This window comes from Vigna radiata, chromosome 7 (genome assembly GCF_000741045.1).
Source record: "Vigna radiata var. radiata cultivar VC1973A chromosome 7, Vradiata_ver6, whole genome shotgun sequence".
Classification (NCBI taxonomy): Eukaryota; Viridiplantae; Streptophyta; class Magnoliopsida; order Fabales; family Fabaceae; genus Vigna; species Vigna radiata.
The window spans coordinates 7,073,102-7,089,667 of record NC_028357.1 but is presented as its reverse complement, the minus strand read 5'-3'; the positions used below and the strand labels follow the sequence as shown (position 1 = coordinate 7,089,667).

The 16,566-nt window shown below is 30.4% G+C and overlaps 1 protein-coding gene across 1 annotated transcript; it reads left to right on the top strand.

The window, feature by feature from the left end:
* The first annotated feature begins 748 nt into the window (after positions 1 to 748).
* Positions 749 to 3,433, top strand: LOC106769212 (ferredoxin--nitrite reductase, chloroplastic). Its single transcript, XM_014654734.2, has 4 exons — positions 749 to 1,222; positions 1,530 to 1,884; positions 2,068 to 2,359; positions 2,537 to 3,433. The coding sequence occupies exons 1-4, from the start codon at positions 859 to 861 to the stop codon at positions 3,272 to 3,274; spliced, it is 1,749 nt and encodes a 582-aa protein (XP_014510220.1). The 5' UTR covers positions 749 to 858; the 3' UTR covers positions 3,275 to 3,433.
* Positions 3,434 to 16,566: the final 13,133 nt, after the last annotated feature.

Genomic DNA, 16,566 nt, shown 5'->3' with positions numbered 1-16,566 from the left:
GGTCTTCGTTTAAATCACATATAAAAACGTTGCATGCAGCCGCATATAGATTCACAATACAATGAAACAAAGCAAACAGAAGAAAAACTAACGAAAATATTTTTTTAATAACTTTTTTAACAATTTTTTTTCAATATCTAAATTATAATTAGTACATTTCAAATATACAAACTAATAAAACAATAATATATATTTTATTATCAAAAAATTATTAACATATAATAATCTAAAATTAAATTTTAATAAAAATTATCGTGAGAATACATAAAATATTATTTTATGACAGAATCCTATATATTCTAATGATCTCCATAAAAAAAACTACTAAATTCTCAAAAATGCCTAGAAAAATTCAATAATATTATTCATCATTTGCAACAATTGGAGAAAATTATACACTATTATCTATAGATGTTTTGGTTAAATTCAGAAATAGATAAAAAAACTAACCAATATTTTGTGTAAAAAATAAAGAAAAAGTTGTTTTAACAATTTTTTTTTAAAACCTTTTGATAATTTATATTCATATAGTTTGTGATGAGTTTGTTTAAAATAATTTTTTAAACAAAATTTAAATATAGTAATAACATGTTCTATTATAAAAAAAATTGTTAAAAAAATTCTCAAAATATCGTAATTCAAAAAATAAAGATGAGACGGTATTGCATGTAAGGTTAATATGATGAGGAAGTGACCTTTGGTGGCATTGAAGGGTCTCTTGATCCGAGGAAGATCACCTCTTGCTTACTTGTAAGGTCCTTCTTCACTCTGCTCCTTTCATCCTACAAAAATGCAAACTCTTCTCTCAACCCGCCATTACAGTAACCTTCAACTCATTCTCAACACACCTTCCATCCAATGTCTTCTTTTGCTGTTCGTTTTCTGGCCCCTCCATGCTGCCCCAGCTCTCGCTCCAAGACATTGCTCTGTGCCACGCCCACGGTGGCTCCGGCTGCCCCAGATGCGGTGGAGGCGTCGAGGTTGGAGCCTAGAGTGGAGGAGAGAGATGGGTACTGGGTTTTGAAGGAAGAGTACAGAGGGGGCATCAGCCCTCAAGAAAAGGTGAAGCTTGAGAAAGACCCCATGAAGCTTTTCATGGAAGGTGGGATTGAGGATCTGGCTAACATGTCCCTTGAGGAAATTGAGAGCTCCAAGCACACTAAGGATGATATTGATGTTAGACTCAAGTGGCTTGGCCTTTTTCATAGGAGAAAGCATCACTGTAAGTTTCACCTTTTCAACTTCCTTTTGCTTTCATTAGTGGAAACAAAGAGTTTGTATGGATTCATTTTTCAGTAAGTAAGAAAGAAAGCTTGAAAGTATACCCTGAGTCTCAAACTGTGAGGACCACAAAAGTTGCTGATATTTTAAGTTAATCGCATTTGGTGAAGAACATAATTTAGTTTCAGCACTATTACAAGTGCTTGTACTTTTCTATTTGAATCAAAACTAGAGTTTAATCTTAGTAACTCACAAAGAGGATGCATTGAAGGTTGGTTGGGCTAATTTCTTTTCATTTGCAAAACCAGATGGTAGATTTATGATGAGGCTGAAGCTTCCAAATGGGGTGACAACTAGTGCTCAGACTCGATATTTGGCGAGTGTGATCAGGAAGTACGGAAAAGATGGGTGTGCTGATGTAACAACGAGGCAGAATTGGCAAATTAGAGGTGTGGTGCTACCTGATGTGCCAGAAATTCTTAAGGGACTAGCAGAGGTTGGTTTGACGAGTCTGCAGAGTGGCATGGACAATGTGAGAAACCCTGTGGGTAACCCTCTTGCAGGCATTGACCCTGATGAGATTGTTGACACTAGACCTTACAACAACTTGTTATCTCAATTCATCACTTCCAATTCACGTGGCAATCCAGCCATGTCAAACTTGTAAGTATACACTTAATGGAGTATGTGTGGAAAATCCTCTTCATAAGCACATCTAGTAGAAAAAACTAAGGAGTTGTTTTTTCGGTAAACTAGTAGAGCTTACCGAAAAACTAGTAGAGCAATACATTTTATGATCTAAGCAATGGTGTGAGGTCCTTAAATTCAATGTTTGAAATTGTGCAGGCCTAGGAAGTGGAATGTGTGTGTGGTGGGATCCCACGATCTGTTTGAGCATCCCCACATCAATGATCTGGCTTACATGCCGGCTAATAATAAGGATGGTCGTTTTGGATTCAACTTACTGGTTGGTGGTTTCTTTAGTGCTAAGAGATGTGCTGAAGCAATTCCACTCGATGCGTGGGTCTCAGCAGATGATGTAATCCCAGTTTGTAAAGCTGTACTTGAGACATATAGGGACCTTGGCTTCAGAGGGAACAGGCAGAAAACAAGAATGATGTGGTTGATTGACGAACTCGTAAGTGGATTATTTATGAAATTTTTCCACTTTTGTCTAACATCTGTTTAAATTGAGTTATGCTTAATATTTTCTTTTGTAAATTGTAATCAATCTAAACAAAGACTAATGCAATTTATAGAAGGAAAATAGGTGTATCTGCTAAGGAAGTAAGTGATAAGTGTTTGAAAAATGCAGGGGATAGAAGTATTCAGGTCAGAGGTAGAGAAAAGAATGGCAGGGAAGCAGCTGGAGAGAGCACAGGAAGATCTGGTTAAGAAAAAATGGGAAAGAAGAGACTACTTAGGTGTTCATCCACAGAAACAGGAGGGTATAAGCTATGTTGGTATTCACATTCCAGTTGGGAGAGTCGAAGCAGATGAGATGGATGAGTTGGCCCGTTTGGCAGATGAATATGGCACTGGTGAGCTCAGACTGACAGTGGAACAAAACATAATAATCCCAAATGTGGAGAACTCAAAACTTGAGGCTTTGCTGAAAGAGCCTCTATTGAAAGAGAGGTTTTCACCTGAACCTTCTATCCTAATGAAAACACTGGTGGCATGCACTGGTAATCAGTTCTGTGGGCAAGCTATTATTGAGACAAAAGCAAGGGCATTGAAAGTTACTGAGGAAGTGGAGAGGCAAGTGGCTGTGAGTAGGCCAGTGAGAATGCATTGGACTGGGTGCCCCAACACCTGTGGGCAGGTGCAAGTTGCAGATATTGGTTTCATGGGGTGCATGGCTAGGGATGAGAATGGTAAAGCCACTGAAGGTGTGGATATTTTCCTGGGTGGGAGAATTGGAAGTGATTCACATTTAGCTGAGTTGTATAACAAGGGTGTGCCTTGCAAGGATTTGGTGCCTATTGTTGTAGACATACTGCTAAAACACTTTGGAGCTGTCCAAAGGAATAGAGAAGAAGAGGAAGATTAAGTTTCTTAACTAAATCTGGTATTGTATCTCGACAAAGTCATCAATTCCCTCTACATAGAAGAGAGAAGGATGACTATCAGAGATGCAATACAAGGATGTTCAGTGTATTATATGATATGCAAGTACACTTTTAATAATATTGCTTTCTATTATTTATTAGTTTTGAATTATGTAATTCAAAAGCTTTACAGATTACACAATTCAAAAACTATAAGTGATTTCCTAATTATATAATTCAAAAGCTAAAAATCACTTTCAAAAGTTGCATAATTTGGAATTCATTTTTAGGTTATGGATTACACAATTGAAAATAATATTTTACCTTTAAATTATACAATCTAAAATAGCCAAAATGAGAATTTTAATATAGGAGTGCAGCAAGAAACTATCCATAATTAATAACAATAAATAAAAGGCCTGGCCCATCTTTAGACATCTCAAGTTCTGTCTATGAAACCAATTATTTGTAGAAATAATTTTTTTTGACAATTTTTTGATAATACATACGTAGTAGTTTATGATTGGTTTATTTCAAATATTTTTTTTAAATAAATTCAAACAATTGTTAAAACATTAGTGTAAAATATACTTTTTTATAGCTATGTTTTATACCTATTAAAATTTATCAGGTATAAAAAGTCATACGGTAACAATATCGTAAATAAAATAAGTTCTTTTATACTTATTTCATTAAGAACAAGTATAAAAAGTAAGGAATAAAATTTTTATACCAATTATGCTCGAAGCATATATAAAAGAATTCTATTTTAGCACCAGCAGATATAAAAGTGAGATTTTTTTTATACTTATTCTAGCATCAACAGGTATAAAAAAAGAGTAAATATCATACTTTTATACCTATTATAAACAGAACAGGTATAAAAGTAAAACTTTCTACACCGATTCTACAATAGGTATAAAAAATCAAAAACTTTTTATATCTCCTGTTTCTATATCAACTCAAAAATAGGTATAAAAAACATTTTTTAAGAGGTATAAAAAACATTTTTTGCACTAATAAAAAATGTTGTTAAAATATCAGATCCATAAATAAAAGGCCTAGTCCATCTTTAGACATCCCAAGTTCCGTCTATGTAACCAATTATTTGTAGGGTTTTTTCATGGTGCACCCCCACGATTTCTAACTGCAATAGAAAAAACCAGTTTTAAAATATGCACTCCTTTTGGAAAACAATATTGTAATTTTGTTCATTTTAATATAAATGGACCTTTTATGTTCAACCTCTTTTTCTCTTTTTACCACCCTCAATATTAACAACTATTATTTAATCTCTACTATGAAGTTCTTACAAAATACAAAATGACGTGTTGAACTACGTCGTCATTATACTTTTAGCGTGAAATTATGAAATCGAATCCTCTAAAATAGAAACTCACTTCAAAAAGTTAGATAGATAATCTTACTATAACAACCGGGTACTGATTTTTATATTAATGTGTTAAAATATTTGTTAATTTTCTTACTAATAACTAAGAATACCATTCGTTTTAAGTTATTTCTTTTCCTTACTTTTATTTCTCCAATTTCTCATGTAATAACCTATTATAAAATCTTTTAGAATGATAAAAGAATAACATAAAACAACATAAATAGATATACTTAGGGTCAATTTAAAATTTAAAAAAAAATAGAGGTATTCTAAAACAATCACTTTTAAATATTATCTGTTTTAAAACCTGAAATTTATATGGTGATTTTTTTTTAAAAATATATTTTAAAAAATTGAAAGAAAAATATTTTTAAATTGTCTTTAAGTAGATCTAAACAGTGTGGAAGTTATGAGAACAAAATAGTCATTAAAATTAAAAAAGAAAATGAAAGGTGATGACGAAATGAGAACCTGGGATGTGAACAGGAAAAATCAAATCATCGATGGCAGTCTGAAGATGAATGAAAAGAACAAGACGAAGCATTTTGCGCCATTTAATGCAATAATCAAGCACTGTCAATTACAACCACAAAATCTAGTAACGTTTTCAGCGGCACTTTGGCAAAGGTAGGGATGGAAAAAAAAACCCCGGTTTCTGCGGGTAAAATTTATAGTGGATATTTACTATCTGTCAGAAATAGGTACTAGATATTTTAATACCGTTTTTAAACATATTGGGTATAGATAATATACTATTTGATCGTGGTATTCATTACTTGTAAAAAATTAAAAAAAAAAGTTAATTTATATATATTTTTAATTAAATTTAATTAAAAGTAAAATAAAATTATATTTTATTATATTAAAATTAATTAAAATTAAATTTTAATTTATATTTAATTTAATTTAATTTATATTATATTATATATATATATATATATATATATATATATATATATATATATATATATATATTTATTGTAATTTTATTTAAATTTTATTTTAAAAAATATAAAATATTTATTTTTTATTTTTTGTGGATATTCGCGGGTATCTGCGGATTTTTAAAATACTTGCGAGTGGTTTTTAAACGGATACTTAACGGGTAGCGGGTCGGATTACGGATACATTTTTATCCAGCAGGTCGGATTACGGGTACATTTTTATCCGGCAGGTCGGGTTGTGGATAGACACTATCCGTGTCCGACCCGACCCGTTTTCATCCCTAAGCACAAGTATGGAACCTAAGGTGGTGTCCACAACCTTTATTCAACTAAAATATTATGCATTGTTCTTAGTTTTTTATTTTATTTTATTTTCACGTTATTTGTTTTTTTTTAGTCCATAATTTTTTTTTTGTTAAATGTGTACGTGATAATTTGTGATTTATGAATGTAGCGGTGTATAGAGATATATTTTTCTATATTTCTATACTTCCCTCTTTCCTACGAAAAGATTCAACATTTCTTGTTACTCTCAAAGCATTATTATACTCTAAATCAAAAGATATCCTTCTTCCATTTTGCTTCTTTTCATCTTAGTATAATTTTGGTCTATTGTCGAGTCTTCAAGTCTTAATCTATTGTCCAGGATAGATTCGCGTTTCACGTCCTAATAACGAATCATAGATTCAAAAGGTACATGTTTATAATTTGTTTAAATTAAAATAAAAGTTTCTTCGGTTTTGAGTTTTATTTTAAGTGGGATACATGGCGTTGTTCTATTTGAATGTTTCTTTCGTACCTTCAAAGGAAGGAAGATTAACAACGGATTTTGTTGGAAGTCTCACATCGACTAGAGATAAGGCCAATTTATAATATATAAGTGAGGTGCAAACCTCACCTTACAAGCCGGTTTTATGGGATTGAGTTAGGCCTAAACCCACTTCTAACATGGTATCAGAGTCATGATTAGAGCCTATCCTAGCGAGTTCTAAGTTGGCATTTTTGTTTCCACCCGTTGTCGGGCCGCTATTGGACCACCCAATTTCTACTATCACGCACGAAATGTCCATACCTCGGCGTGAAGGGAGTGTGTTGGATGTCCCACATCGACTAGAGATAAGACCAAGTTATAATATATAAGTGAGGTGCAAACCTCACCTTACAAGCCGGTTTTGTGGGGTTGAGTTAGGCTTAAAAACCCACTTTTCTAATATTTTCTGTTTCCACCCATTGTCGGGCTCTATTGGACCACCCAATTTCTACTATCATGCACGAAATGTCTATACCTCGGCGTGAAGGGAGTGTGTTGGAAGTCCCACATCGACTAGAGACAAGGTCAAATTATAATATATAAGTGAGGTGCAAACCTCACCTTACAAACCGATTTTGTGGGGGTTGAGTTAGGCATTAAAGCCCACTTTCTAATATGGTATCAGAGCCAAGTTAAAGCCTATCCTAGCGAGTTCTAAGTGGGCATTTCTGTTTCTATTCCACCCGTTGTCGGGTCAATATTGGACCATCCAATTTCTACTATCATGCACGAGATGTCTATACCTCGACGTGAAGGGGGTGTGTTGGAAATCCCACATCGACTACAGATAAGGTCAATTTATAATATATAAGTGAGGTGCAAACCTCACCTTACAAGCCGGTTTTTTAGGGTTGAGTTAGGCCTAAACTCACATTCTAATAGATTTCCAACCTATGTATCTTATGTTTTATGACGATGTGTATATTAATTTGAAATAAGAAAAAAAAGATAAAAATAGAAGAGAAAGAACATAAAGCAAAAGAAAGTAAATAATAGAAAAAAGAGAGAAGAGCAAAGAGAGAGAACGTAAAAAGAAAGGAAAGATAAAATAATAGATAAAATAAGAGAAGTAAAGAATGCAAGATTAAAGAAAGAGCGTGTAAGGAGTATAAAGCAGAAGAAAAAAAATGAACAAAGAGAAGTAGGGAAGGAGAGACTTACAACATAGAGGCAGAGTCACGATCGGAGGAAGATCTCACTTTAGAAAAGGGTTCTCTCGCACACTTAAAGACTCACTCAGAACTCCCAACACTCAGTAGCCCTAAAGAATGCTCGTTTGAAGGCTCTCTCACTTAAGCTCTCACAATCTCTCTTACAACGCTCAAATCTGAATCTCACTCAAGAATAAAGTTTCGCTCAATGCGGTCCGCTCCTCCTTTTATAACAAAAAATTCCACTATGTCTATAGTTCTAGTCATCACTACTAAAGGCTCCAACTGTAACGGTTGAAGTTACTGTGGATGTGAGTTGTGCAAGAAATGTAGATATGGCAATCAGTTCGCCTAAAATTGTTGACGTGGTAGCCAAAGTTTAGGTTACGTGTATTTAAATTTGGGAAACGAATCTTTCAATCTCTTATCAACCCATTTCCTCATCTTCCCCTACACGCCACCATCGCCGCCGTCAACCATGCCTCTCGTCGTTGCGATCACCGACCTCTCTCCCCTATCTCACTGATTTCGCCTAATTGTTCATTTTTGAGGTCGATTTCGCTGCAAAGTTGCACGGTGTCAAAATGGAAAACCCTAGCATTAAAAGAAGGTTTCATGACTATGATGCTGCTGGATTTGATGCGGTTGTGGACGAAATTGATGTTCAAACTGGTTTTGTTGTGAATGTAATCGAGTGCATGAGCGAGATCCGTGGCGATCTGTATTCACGACATTCATATATGTGGAGAGAACGGTGAAGCACGGGTTGTTCTTGTTGCGGAGACAATCGGAGAGGCTGGCGCCGTTAACAAAGTCGTAGACATCAACAAGAGGACAAAACAACCAAAGGAGAGAGAGAACCTATCAGCTCTCAAGATATCCAACAACGCCCCTGTCACCCAACCTTTTTCCTCTCCTCGAACCTTCAAGCGTAAGGCTGACTTCGATTCCCTCTCCAACGCCTCCTTCCACTGTCGGTCTCCCTTCCCCTACCTTTAACCTCATGAAACCTGCTATGCACTAGATCCTTGCTTAGGAGGGCGTACATGTTTTTGTTTATACTATACCCATGTTTACTGCATCTTTTAGTTTATTTGCTTGATTAAGGTTTCTCTGTTATTCTATCTTTTATGTATTCATTGTCTAAATTGGTACATTTTAGACGATGATGTCGTTGGATTTGATGCGGTTGTGGACGAAATTGATGTTCAAACTAGTTTTGTTGTAAATGTAATCGAGTGCATGAGCAAGATTCGTGGCAACCTGTACTCACGACATTCATGTGGAGAGAACGGTGAAGCGCGAGTTGTTCTTGTTGCAGAGACAATCGGAGAGGCTGGCGCCGTTAACAAAGTCGTAGACATCAATAAGAGGAGAGAACAACAAGAGGAGAGAGAGAGATAGAACCTATCAACTCTTAGGATGCCCATGTCACCTCACCTTTTTCCTCTTCTTGAACCTCCAAGCATAAGGCTGACTTCGATTCCTTCTCGTCGGTCTCCCTTCCCCTACCTTTAACCTCATGAAACCCGCTATGCACTGGATCCCTGATTAGGAGGGCGTACATTTTTTTGTTTATACTATACCCATGTTGACTGCATCTTTTAGTTTATTTGCTTGATTAAGGTTTCTTTGTTGTTCTATCTTTTCTATATTCGTTGTCTAAACTAGTACATTTTAGACATATTATCACTATTTCCAAACTCAATTCCCACACTAGCCTCCAAGCCTAGTTTTCATATTGTCTCATAAGTCAAGTTTCTACATTGTCCCTCAAAAAACTCAACTTCCACATTGGCCCATAGCCCCATTTTCCATACCCGCCCATAAACACAATTTTCACATTATCCTTGAGAGCTTAATTTCAATTTCCACACTAGCCCCCAAAGTCTAGTTTCCACACTGGTCCAAAAAAGCTCAATTTCCACACTGGCCTCTAAGTTTAGTTTTCACGTTAGCCTCTAAGTCTAGTTTTCACGCTGGCCCAAAACCTAGTTTGTACACTACCCTTAAAGCTCAGTTTCTACACTGGCTCTCAAGCCTAGTTTATAGTCTCCGTTTCGATCCGATTACAACAATAATAATTATAATATAATGGTATTAATTACTATAATTATAATTATAATAATAATAATGATAATTATAATTAATTTAAATGGTTTAGCCAGAATTAATTTCAACTTAATTTTTACCAATTTTATTTTATTTCAATATGATTTTATCAATTTTAAACAATAACTCACATTTTATTCTAAAATAATGTACACTAATTATATTTTATTTTAAATTACTTTTTTTGTCCAGGGATGAAATGCTATAATATTTCATTTTTATTAATTAAATCATTTTTTTTTAATTTATCAACTATATTTACTGATTTTTATAAACTTTTTTTTCATTTTTTTTTCATTTTCATCATTTTCTTCTTAATCCAAAAAACACTTTCACTCCCATTACCCTCAAATCCACTCTCCCAAATTCCCTCTACTCACTTTCAAGCTTGCTTGGAGATACATTAAATGATCTTCACACTAAATTAATTTGATTTTTTTTTAAACAATACTATGATACATCACGTGAGAGTTGTTAACGTGGAACAAATTTAGATATATTTTTTAAGAAATATTTAATGTAGAGACGTATTTATGAAATCTTTTAGTAAGAATGAAGAAAATATATTCTTTGCATACATAGTATAACTATTAAAATATTTGACGTGCTATAAATCCTTAAAACTTCATATCATTATCATCTTTATCGTGTATTCAAGTATTTTGCTTATTAGATAAAGTTATATAAACAAAATATTTATATCTATTGAGTAAAATAAAACATTACATTTGTTTGGTTAGATAAAACATTTACATTGGTCGAGACTAAATAGTTATAAAATCATATTTTATACTTTATAAATATATTATTAAAATCAAATATAAAGTCAATTAAACTTAGAGAAATGAGAAATATAAAATATAAGATCTCATATTTTAAAGTTAATTGCCTTTAGTTTTATTTATTTATTTTATTTAATTTGTTTCCCTAATAAAAATTGCAATCAAACCTTTTAACTTTTATAAAGCACAAGTGTCCCTTTTTCACTTAATTGGAGGTAAAATAGTTCCAAACAAAAACAAATATTGATAGTTTTAATTCACAGTCACAATTTATAACCAACATATATTAACAATGTATAAATCTAAGGACGTTAATTTGAACATAAAAAAAAAGAGTAACATCATCACACGAGAAGGATTTTATTAATTCTTGAAAGATCATATTTTTTGCATTTTTCAAAATTAAATATTTTATTAATAATGTGGCCAAATTTAATAAAATTAAAAATAAGAATAAAATAAATTAATAATCCGATCCAAAATATATTATTATTGTTAACCACTAAACACGAGATTCAAGTATGATATTAGTATGATATATTAAAACATAAAAAAAAATTATATTTATGATAGTATAAACAGAATTGAAAATATAATAGACTGAATCCAATTATTATATTATCGGTTAATATGTGATGTTAAGAGAGCTTTGAAAGTTTATAAATATCTTCTATTATATAGAATAATCTAACTTAAAACTTATTTAATAGTAAAAAATATCTTACTAACCTGAGCTACACATAAACTTTCTCCTTTTGGATGACTTGAAGCTCATGTACTCTCGACGGGAGGGAGCTCAGCTTACTTTAAATCAATTCCACAAAAATTATGTAAGAAGTAGAATAATTAAGTCCATACTTAAAGTTTAAAGTTTAAGAGAATTTATTGCTTATTGTTATTTTTTCTAGATAAAAAATTAAATGTTACTTAAAAAAACGAGGAAGTGATATATAAAAACATTAAATGTTCATAAATTTTAATCAGACAAGTCCTGCAAGTATATTATATTAAACAACGACTTAATTGGCCGATGTTTGTCAAACAATTATGAAAGACAACAACGAGTTTAGTGACACAATAAAGTTGTGAATTACAAAGCATTATGGATACGTGTATGTAATAATTACTTCAATGACTTATTATCTCAAATTTATGGGTCTTATAAATAAAGGTTTAAGCATTCTACATAAAAATCCAATCCAATACTAAGATTGTTAAATTGAGTGTTGTATTATACAGAGTGTAATGGTCAGGGCGTAAGCAGCTGTTCATGATTGGCTGAGGGTGTCCATTGATTGAGTTAACCAATCAGCTACACGATAACACAAAAAATATAATTGAAAAACATTAATGGTTAATTAATACGTCAGATACGAATATACAGTATTAATGAATCATTAACGAGTTTTATTGCCTGAAAATATATTACATTAATGGATAGTTAATGGGTTGGATAGTTTTCAAATCTATAAATATGAAGTCAATAATAAAATAAAGATACTGTTTTTAGAATTACATTAATCCTCTCTTAAGAAACATATATGACTTGTGTTGGAGTGTCTTTTTTAGGTCAACCATCAATCGGTGGAAAATCTAAACAAATCTAACCATCGAAAAGAACATGACATGACGATCAACCTTGAACCATTTCAATCAAAACAAGTATTAAATCTATTTTTACAAGTCTTGTAACTAACTAAATATTAATAATTAAAATATATCATACACACTATTTTCTCTCATTTAAAACATAATTTATAGAAGATAACAATGTCACTTGCAATAACCTCGTAACCTCATCTAGTTAATGCAATTTTTTTCTATAATATTAGTAATACAAGTAAAATTTTGTTATCAAAATAAGTTACATTCATCGATAACTAATATTTTTAAATCACATATGATGTGATTAAATATAATTTATACTTAAACTTCTTAACTAGATCGATATATTTAAAATGTAAATTAGAATTAGTTAATTTTACTATATTTATTATTTTTACCAGTATTTTTTTTATTTTTAAATAGAAATAAAATAAGATGAAATATTTAATTTGTATTATATGTCCCCACATTTTTAATGAAAGCTGTTGTCACTTATGTTATGACAAAGCATAACTTCAATGAGCAGTCACCCCTACTACATTTGTTCAGTCCACCCAATAGATTGAGACATTTTTCTTTCACAACCACAGATTTGAGTCGCTCCATTTATTGAAAGCAAATTCTAGAATCAGTGACTGCATTTATGCGGGAGCATTAATATCAAAAGGCACAAATTCATGATACAATTATTGGGTTAAAATAAAAAATAAATTATATTAATTTTATTTTAAAATAATTATCAATTTTATTTTTCAAAATATTGTGTAAGACCATAACATATAATGACTACTACAAATAATGTTTAGTCTCATTATATATATATATATATATATATATATATATATATATATATATATATATATATATATAATAAGTTAGAAGTTTTGTATTAATTAGAAATAAGATTAATTTATAAAATGTATAAATGAACGAGGTGAAATATAAAATAAATTTATATAAAGATTTGATAAAAGAAATCATATGTGATATTAGAAAAAAAAAAATAGGACGTTCTTTACAAAATCACTTGGTGCTTCAAAACTTCTTATAAGACAGGGTTCTTTATGAGAAAAAATGACAATAGAATCTCCTAGTGAAAGTAGTCTAGAAAATTGATTTATATATAGACACGTACCAAAGTTTACACAGAAAAATTAAGAAAGTAGTCCAATACTTCCAATTTTAAAGAAACATACTATATTGCTGTAAAAGAAAAAGACAAATATATGATTATTTGACAAAACTATCCTATATTTGTTTTTAAGAAAATCTAATACAGATATGTCTGAATAATGTTGTCTATAAATATTAAAATAAAATAACTTTTGACAGTTAAAATTAGTTTATTCATAAATTAATTTATATAAAGATTATATATATATATATATATATATATATATATATATATATATATTAATTTTGACTTAACTTATATAAGCTAGTTTTAATTTTTTTTAAAGTATATTTAAATTTTTAAAAATATCTATGAAAAATTTGTCCAACTAAATTTATAGTCGTATGAAATTAAATACATTATTAGACTGATTAATTTAAAAAAATATTAATTATTAACCGTTTGTTGGTATACAACTCAGTGACATGAAATTGTTCAATTTTGACTTCGAGTTTAAATAATATAAATCTTGAGAACTATCACATATATTAAAAAAAAAAAATAGTTTTTTATGAAATTTTATTAATGAAAATAAATTCATTAATAAAATGTTTTATTGACATTTTATTTTTGATAAAAATAAGCTTATTTATAAAATTTGCCAATAAATTAGAATTGAAATTATTAAAGAAATATTTGTAAAAACAATCTATCAGTAATCTTAAATTATTATGGATGAATATTTTTCTTAGTATTTTTGTCAATAAAATAACGTGAAATTTCTCACTTTAAGCTTTTATCATTTGACATTATATTGTTTTAGAAAAAAAAAATCATCTAATAAAATTTATCAACGAAAATTTAATCAACAAATTTTTATTGTAATATTAATGAATTTTGTTCGCCAATAATATTAGTATTATTTGAAATCATAAGAAATCTTGAATTAGGTATTGTAATTCTAAAACAATCAATTTATTTTTTCTTTAAGTAAAAGTTTGAACGGTTCCTAATTTACATTAATCTCCGTAATTTCATGAAAGCCTAACGGATTACTGTAAAATTAAAATTCCAATGATTTAAATATTTCATGTCCTAATTATAAAACTATACTGGTATAAAAGCTATACACTTAAAATGTTTGTTTTTTTATTAAAAAACATTTTTTTAATGTTTTGTTCAAGAAAACTTAAGTAAAGGAAGTTTCAAACGCATCCTAAGTTTATTTGCGACATCAACAAAAGTAGTGTGCATTGGCCAACAACAAAATCAATTATATACATTTTACTTTTTATTTTCCGTGAACTTGTTTTTGGGGTTTTTGCTATTTTAGTATAACTAAAACAAGTAAGTTCATAAAAGTAACATAAGTAATATTTAAAAAAAGGAAAAAAATTCTTTTAACAATTTCTTTTTTACAACATTTTAATAACACATACATTATAATTTGTGATTGATCCATTTTAAATCTTCTTTTAAACATAAATTCAAACAAACTAATAAAACTTCGTAATCCTTTAAGAAATTTATGTATATAACGTACCACTTCAAATTTTGTAAAGTATTACCCAACTTACTTTTATATATATATATATATATATATATATATATATATATATATATATATATATATATAAAATATAAGTTAAAATAAAAACAACATAAATTTAAATTTAGCAAAATTTAAACTAAAATAGTAAAAGACACAACTTAATTTAAATTAAAAAAATTAAACTAACCAAATACTTTTTACACACACAACTTTTCTTCTAACGTAAAAATTGTGTAAAATGAACACAATTTCACTTTAAAACGGTGTCGTGCAGACAGGAGTTATGGGTGGAAACAACTTTGGCAACTTTGGATGGTCTCCGTCAATGGGGAGCCCTAAAATAATGACCTTTTCCATAAGAGTTGAGGCTAGGATAATACCTGTGAATAATGGAGAAGTATGATATTATTATATTGTTAAAATATAATTTTATTATAGTATTTTAAATTGGTAACATTATTTATAGTGTGAAGTGAATTTGGAGAGAGAAATATCTTAATTGCATGGAGAAGTGTAGATATATGAAGATATGGAATGGAAGATATGAATTAAAAGCTGAAAATGTTGGCCACACAGAGAAGAAGCACTTGTTGGAAGATGATGATGATGAGAAATGCATGAACAAAATCCACCTTCTTGTTAATGGGAATGGGAGTCTCTTTCCCACCGAGGTCGATGACAAGGATGCATGCAATGCCCACGCCACATGAAGCATGTATTCCAAAAATGGATCACCTTCACCTTTTTACATTTTCTGTCTTCTTTTCTATTTTCTTCTCTTTCTTTTCTAGAAATTCACTCTTTTTTCCGTCTTCTTTCACCTCATCACATTATTAAACTCTTCTTTTTTCATACCCTTAGCTGTCCCCTGTTCACAATTATCCACATATTTCACTATTTCATTTCATGTAACAAAATGAGGTTTTTTTTCAAGAAAAAGTCTCTTTAACAACTTTTTTTTTTTGACAATTTTTTTATAATGCATACGTGGCAATTTGTGATTGGTCCGTTTCAAATATTTTTTTAAATAAATTCAAACAAACTAATGGAATTATGACACGTGTCCTGTTGTAAAAAAGTTGTTAAAAAAGAGTTGTTAAAATATCATTATCCTTCTTTTCAGTAGTAAGCTAAAAAACATATGGTTTAAACCTCTTTTTGGTCCCTAAGTTATGAGCGGATGTTCAGTTCAGTTCCCGTTTTTAAAAATGTAAACCTTTGGTTCCTAAGTTATAAAAAATGTATCAAATGAGTTCTTTTTTGATGTTCATGGTCAAAGTACAAAGAGCAATCTAAAGTGCTGTTATTATTAAGAAATAAATCAGAGCAATCTAAAGATGTAGCAGTTGTTAAGAAATAACCAAAAACAGTATTTTAAGTCAAAAAAGGACTCATTTAATACATTTTTTATAACTTAGGGACCAAATATTTACATTTTTAAAAATGGGGACTAAACTGAACATCCGCTTATAACTTAGGGACCAAAAAGGGGTTTAAACCAAAACATATTAACATGTAACTCTCAGCTTCTTCTTTTGAATTAGATAGTAGTAGGAAATTGATTGACCTTATCGTGGAAAAAGGAATCTTTTACACCTTGAATTCAAAAGAAACTGACTTTGCATCTTTTTTCACTGAATGAATATAACCCACGTATTCACCTAGCCAGCGAACAAGTGCTGAATCTTTGCAAAGCTGTGAAACCAGTCACAGGCAACCATCTGCTATATGCTACCACCCAAAAGTCTTCCTCACATGAATTAAGAGCCGTGTGAAATCCACATTCCTTTATTTCTTTATTGCCTTCCAAACCAACCGTATCAGGTTCAC

Coding starts and splice junctions, on each gene's coding strand:
- LOC106769212 (XM_014654734.2), top strand. CDS start 859: ATGTCTTCTTTTGCTGTTCGTTTTCTGGCCCCTCCATGCTGCCCCAGC. Junction 1,885..2,067: donor AATCCAGCCATGTCAAACTT/GTAAGTATACAC, acceptor GAAATTGTGCAG/GCCTAGGAAGTGGAATGTGT. Junction 2,360..2,536: donor TGTGGTTGATTGACGAACTC/GTAAGTGGATTA, acceptor TGAAAAATGCAG/GGGATAGAAGTATTCAGGTC.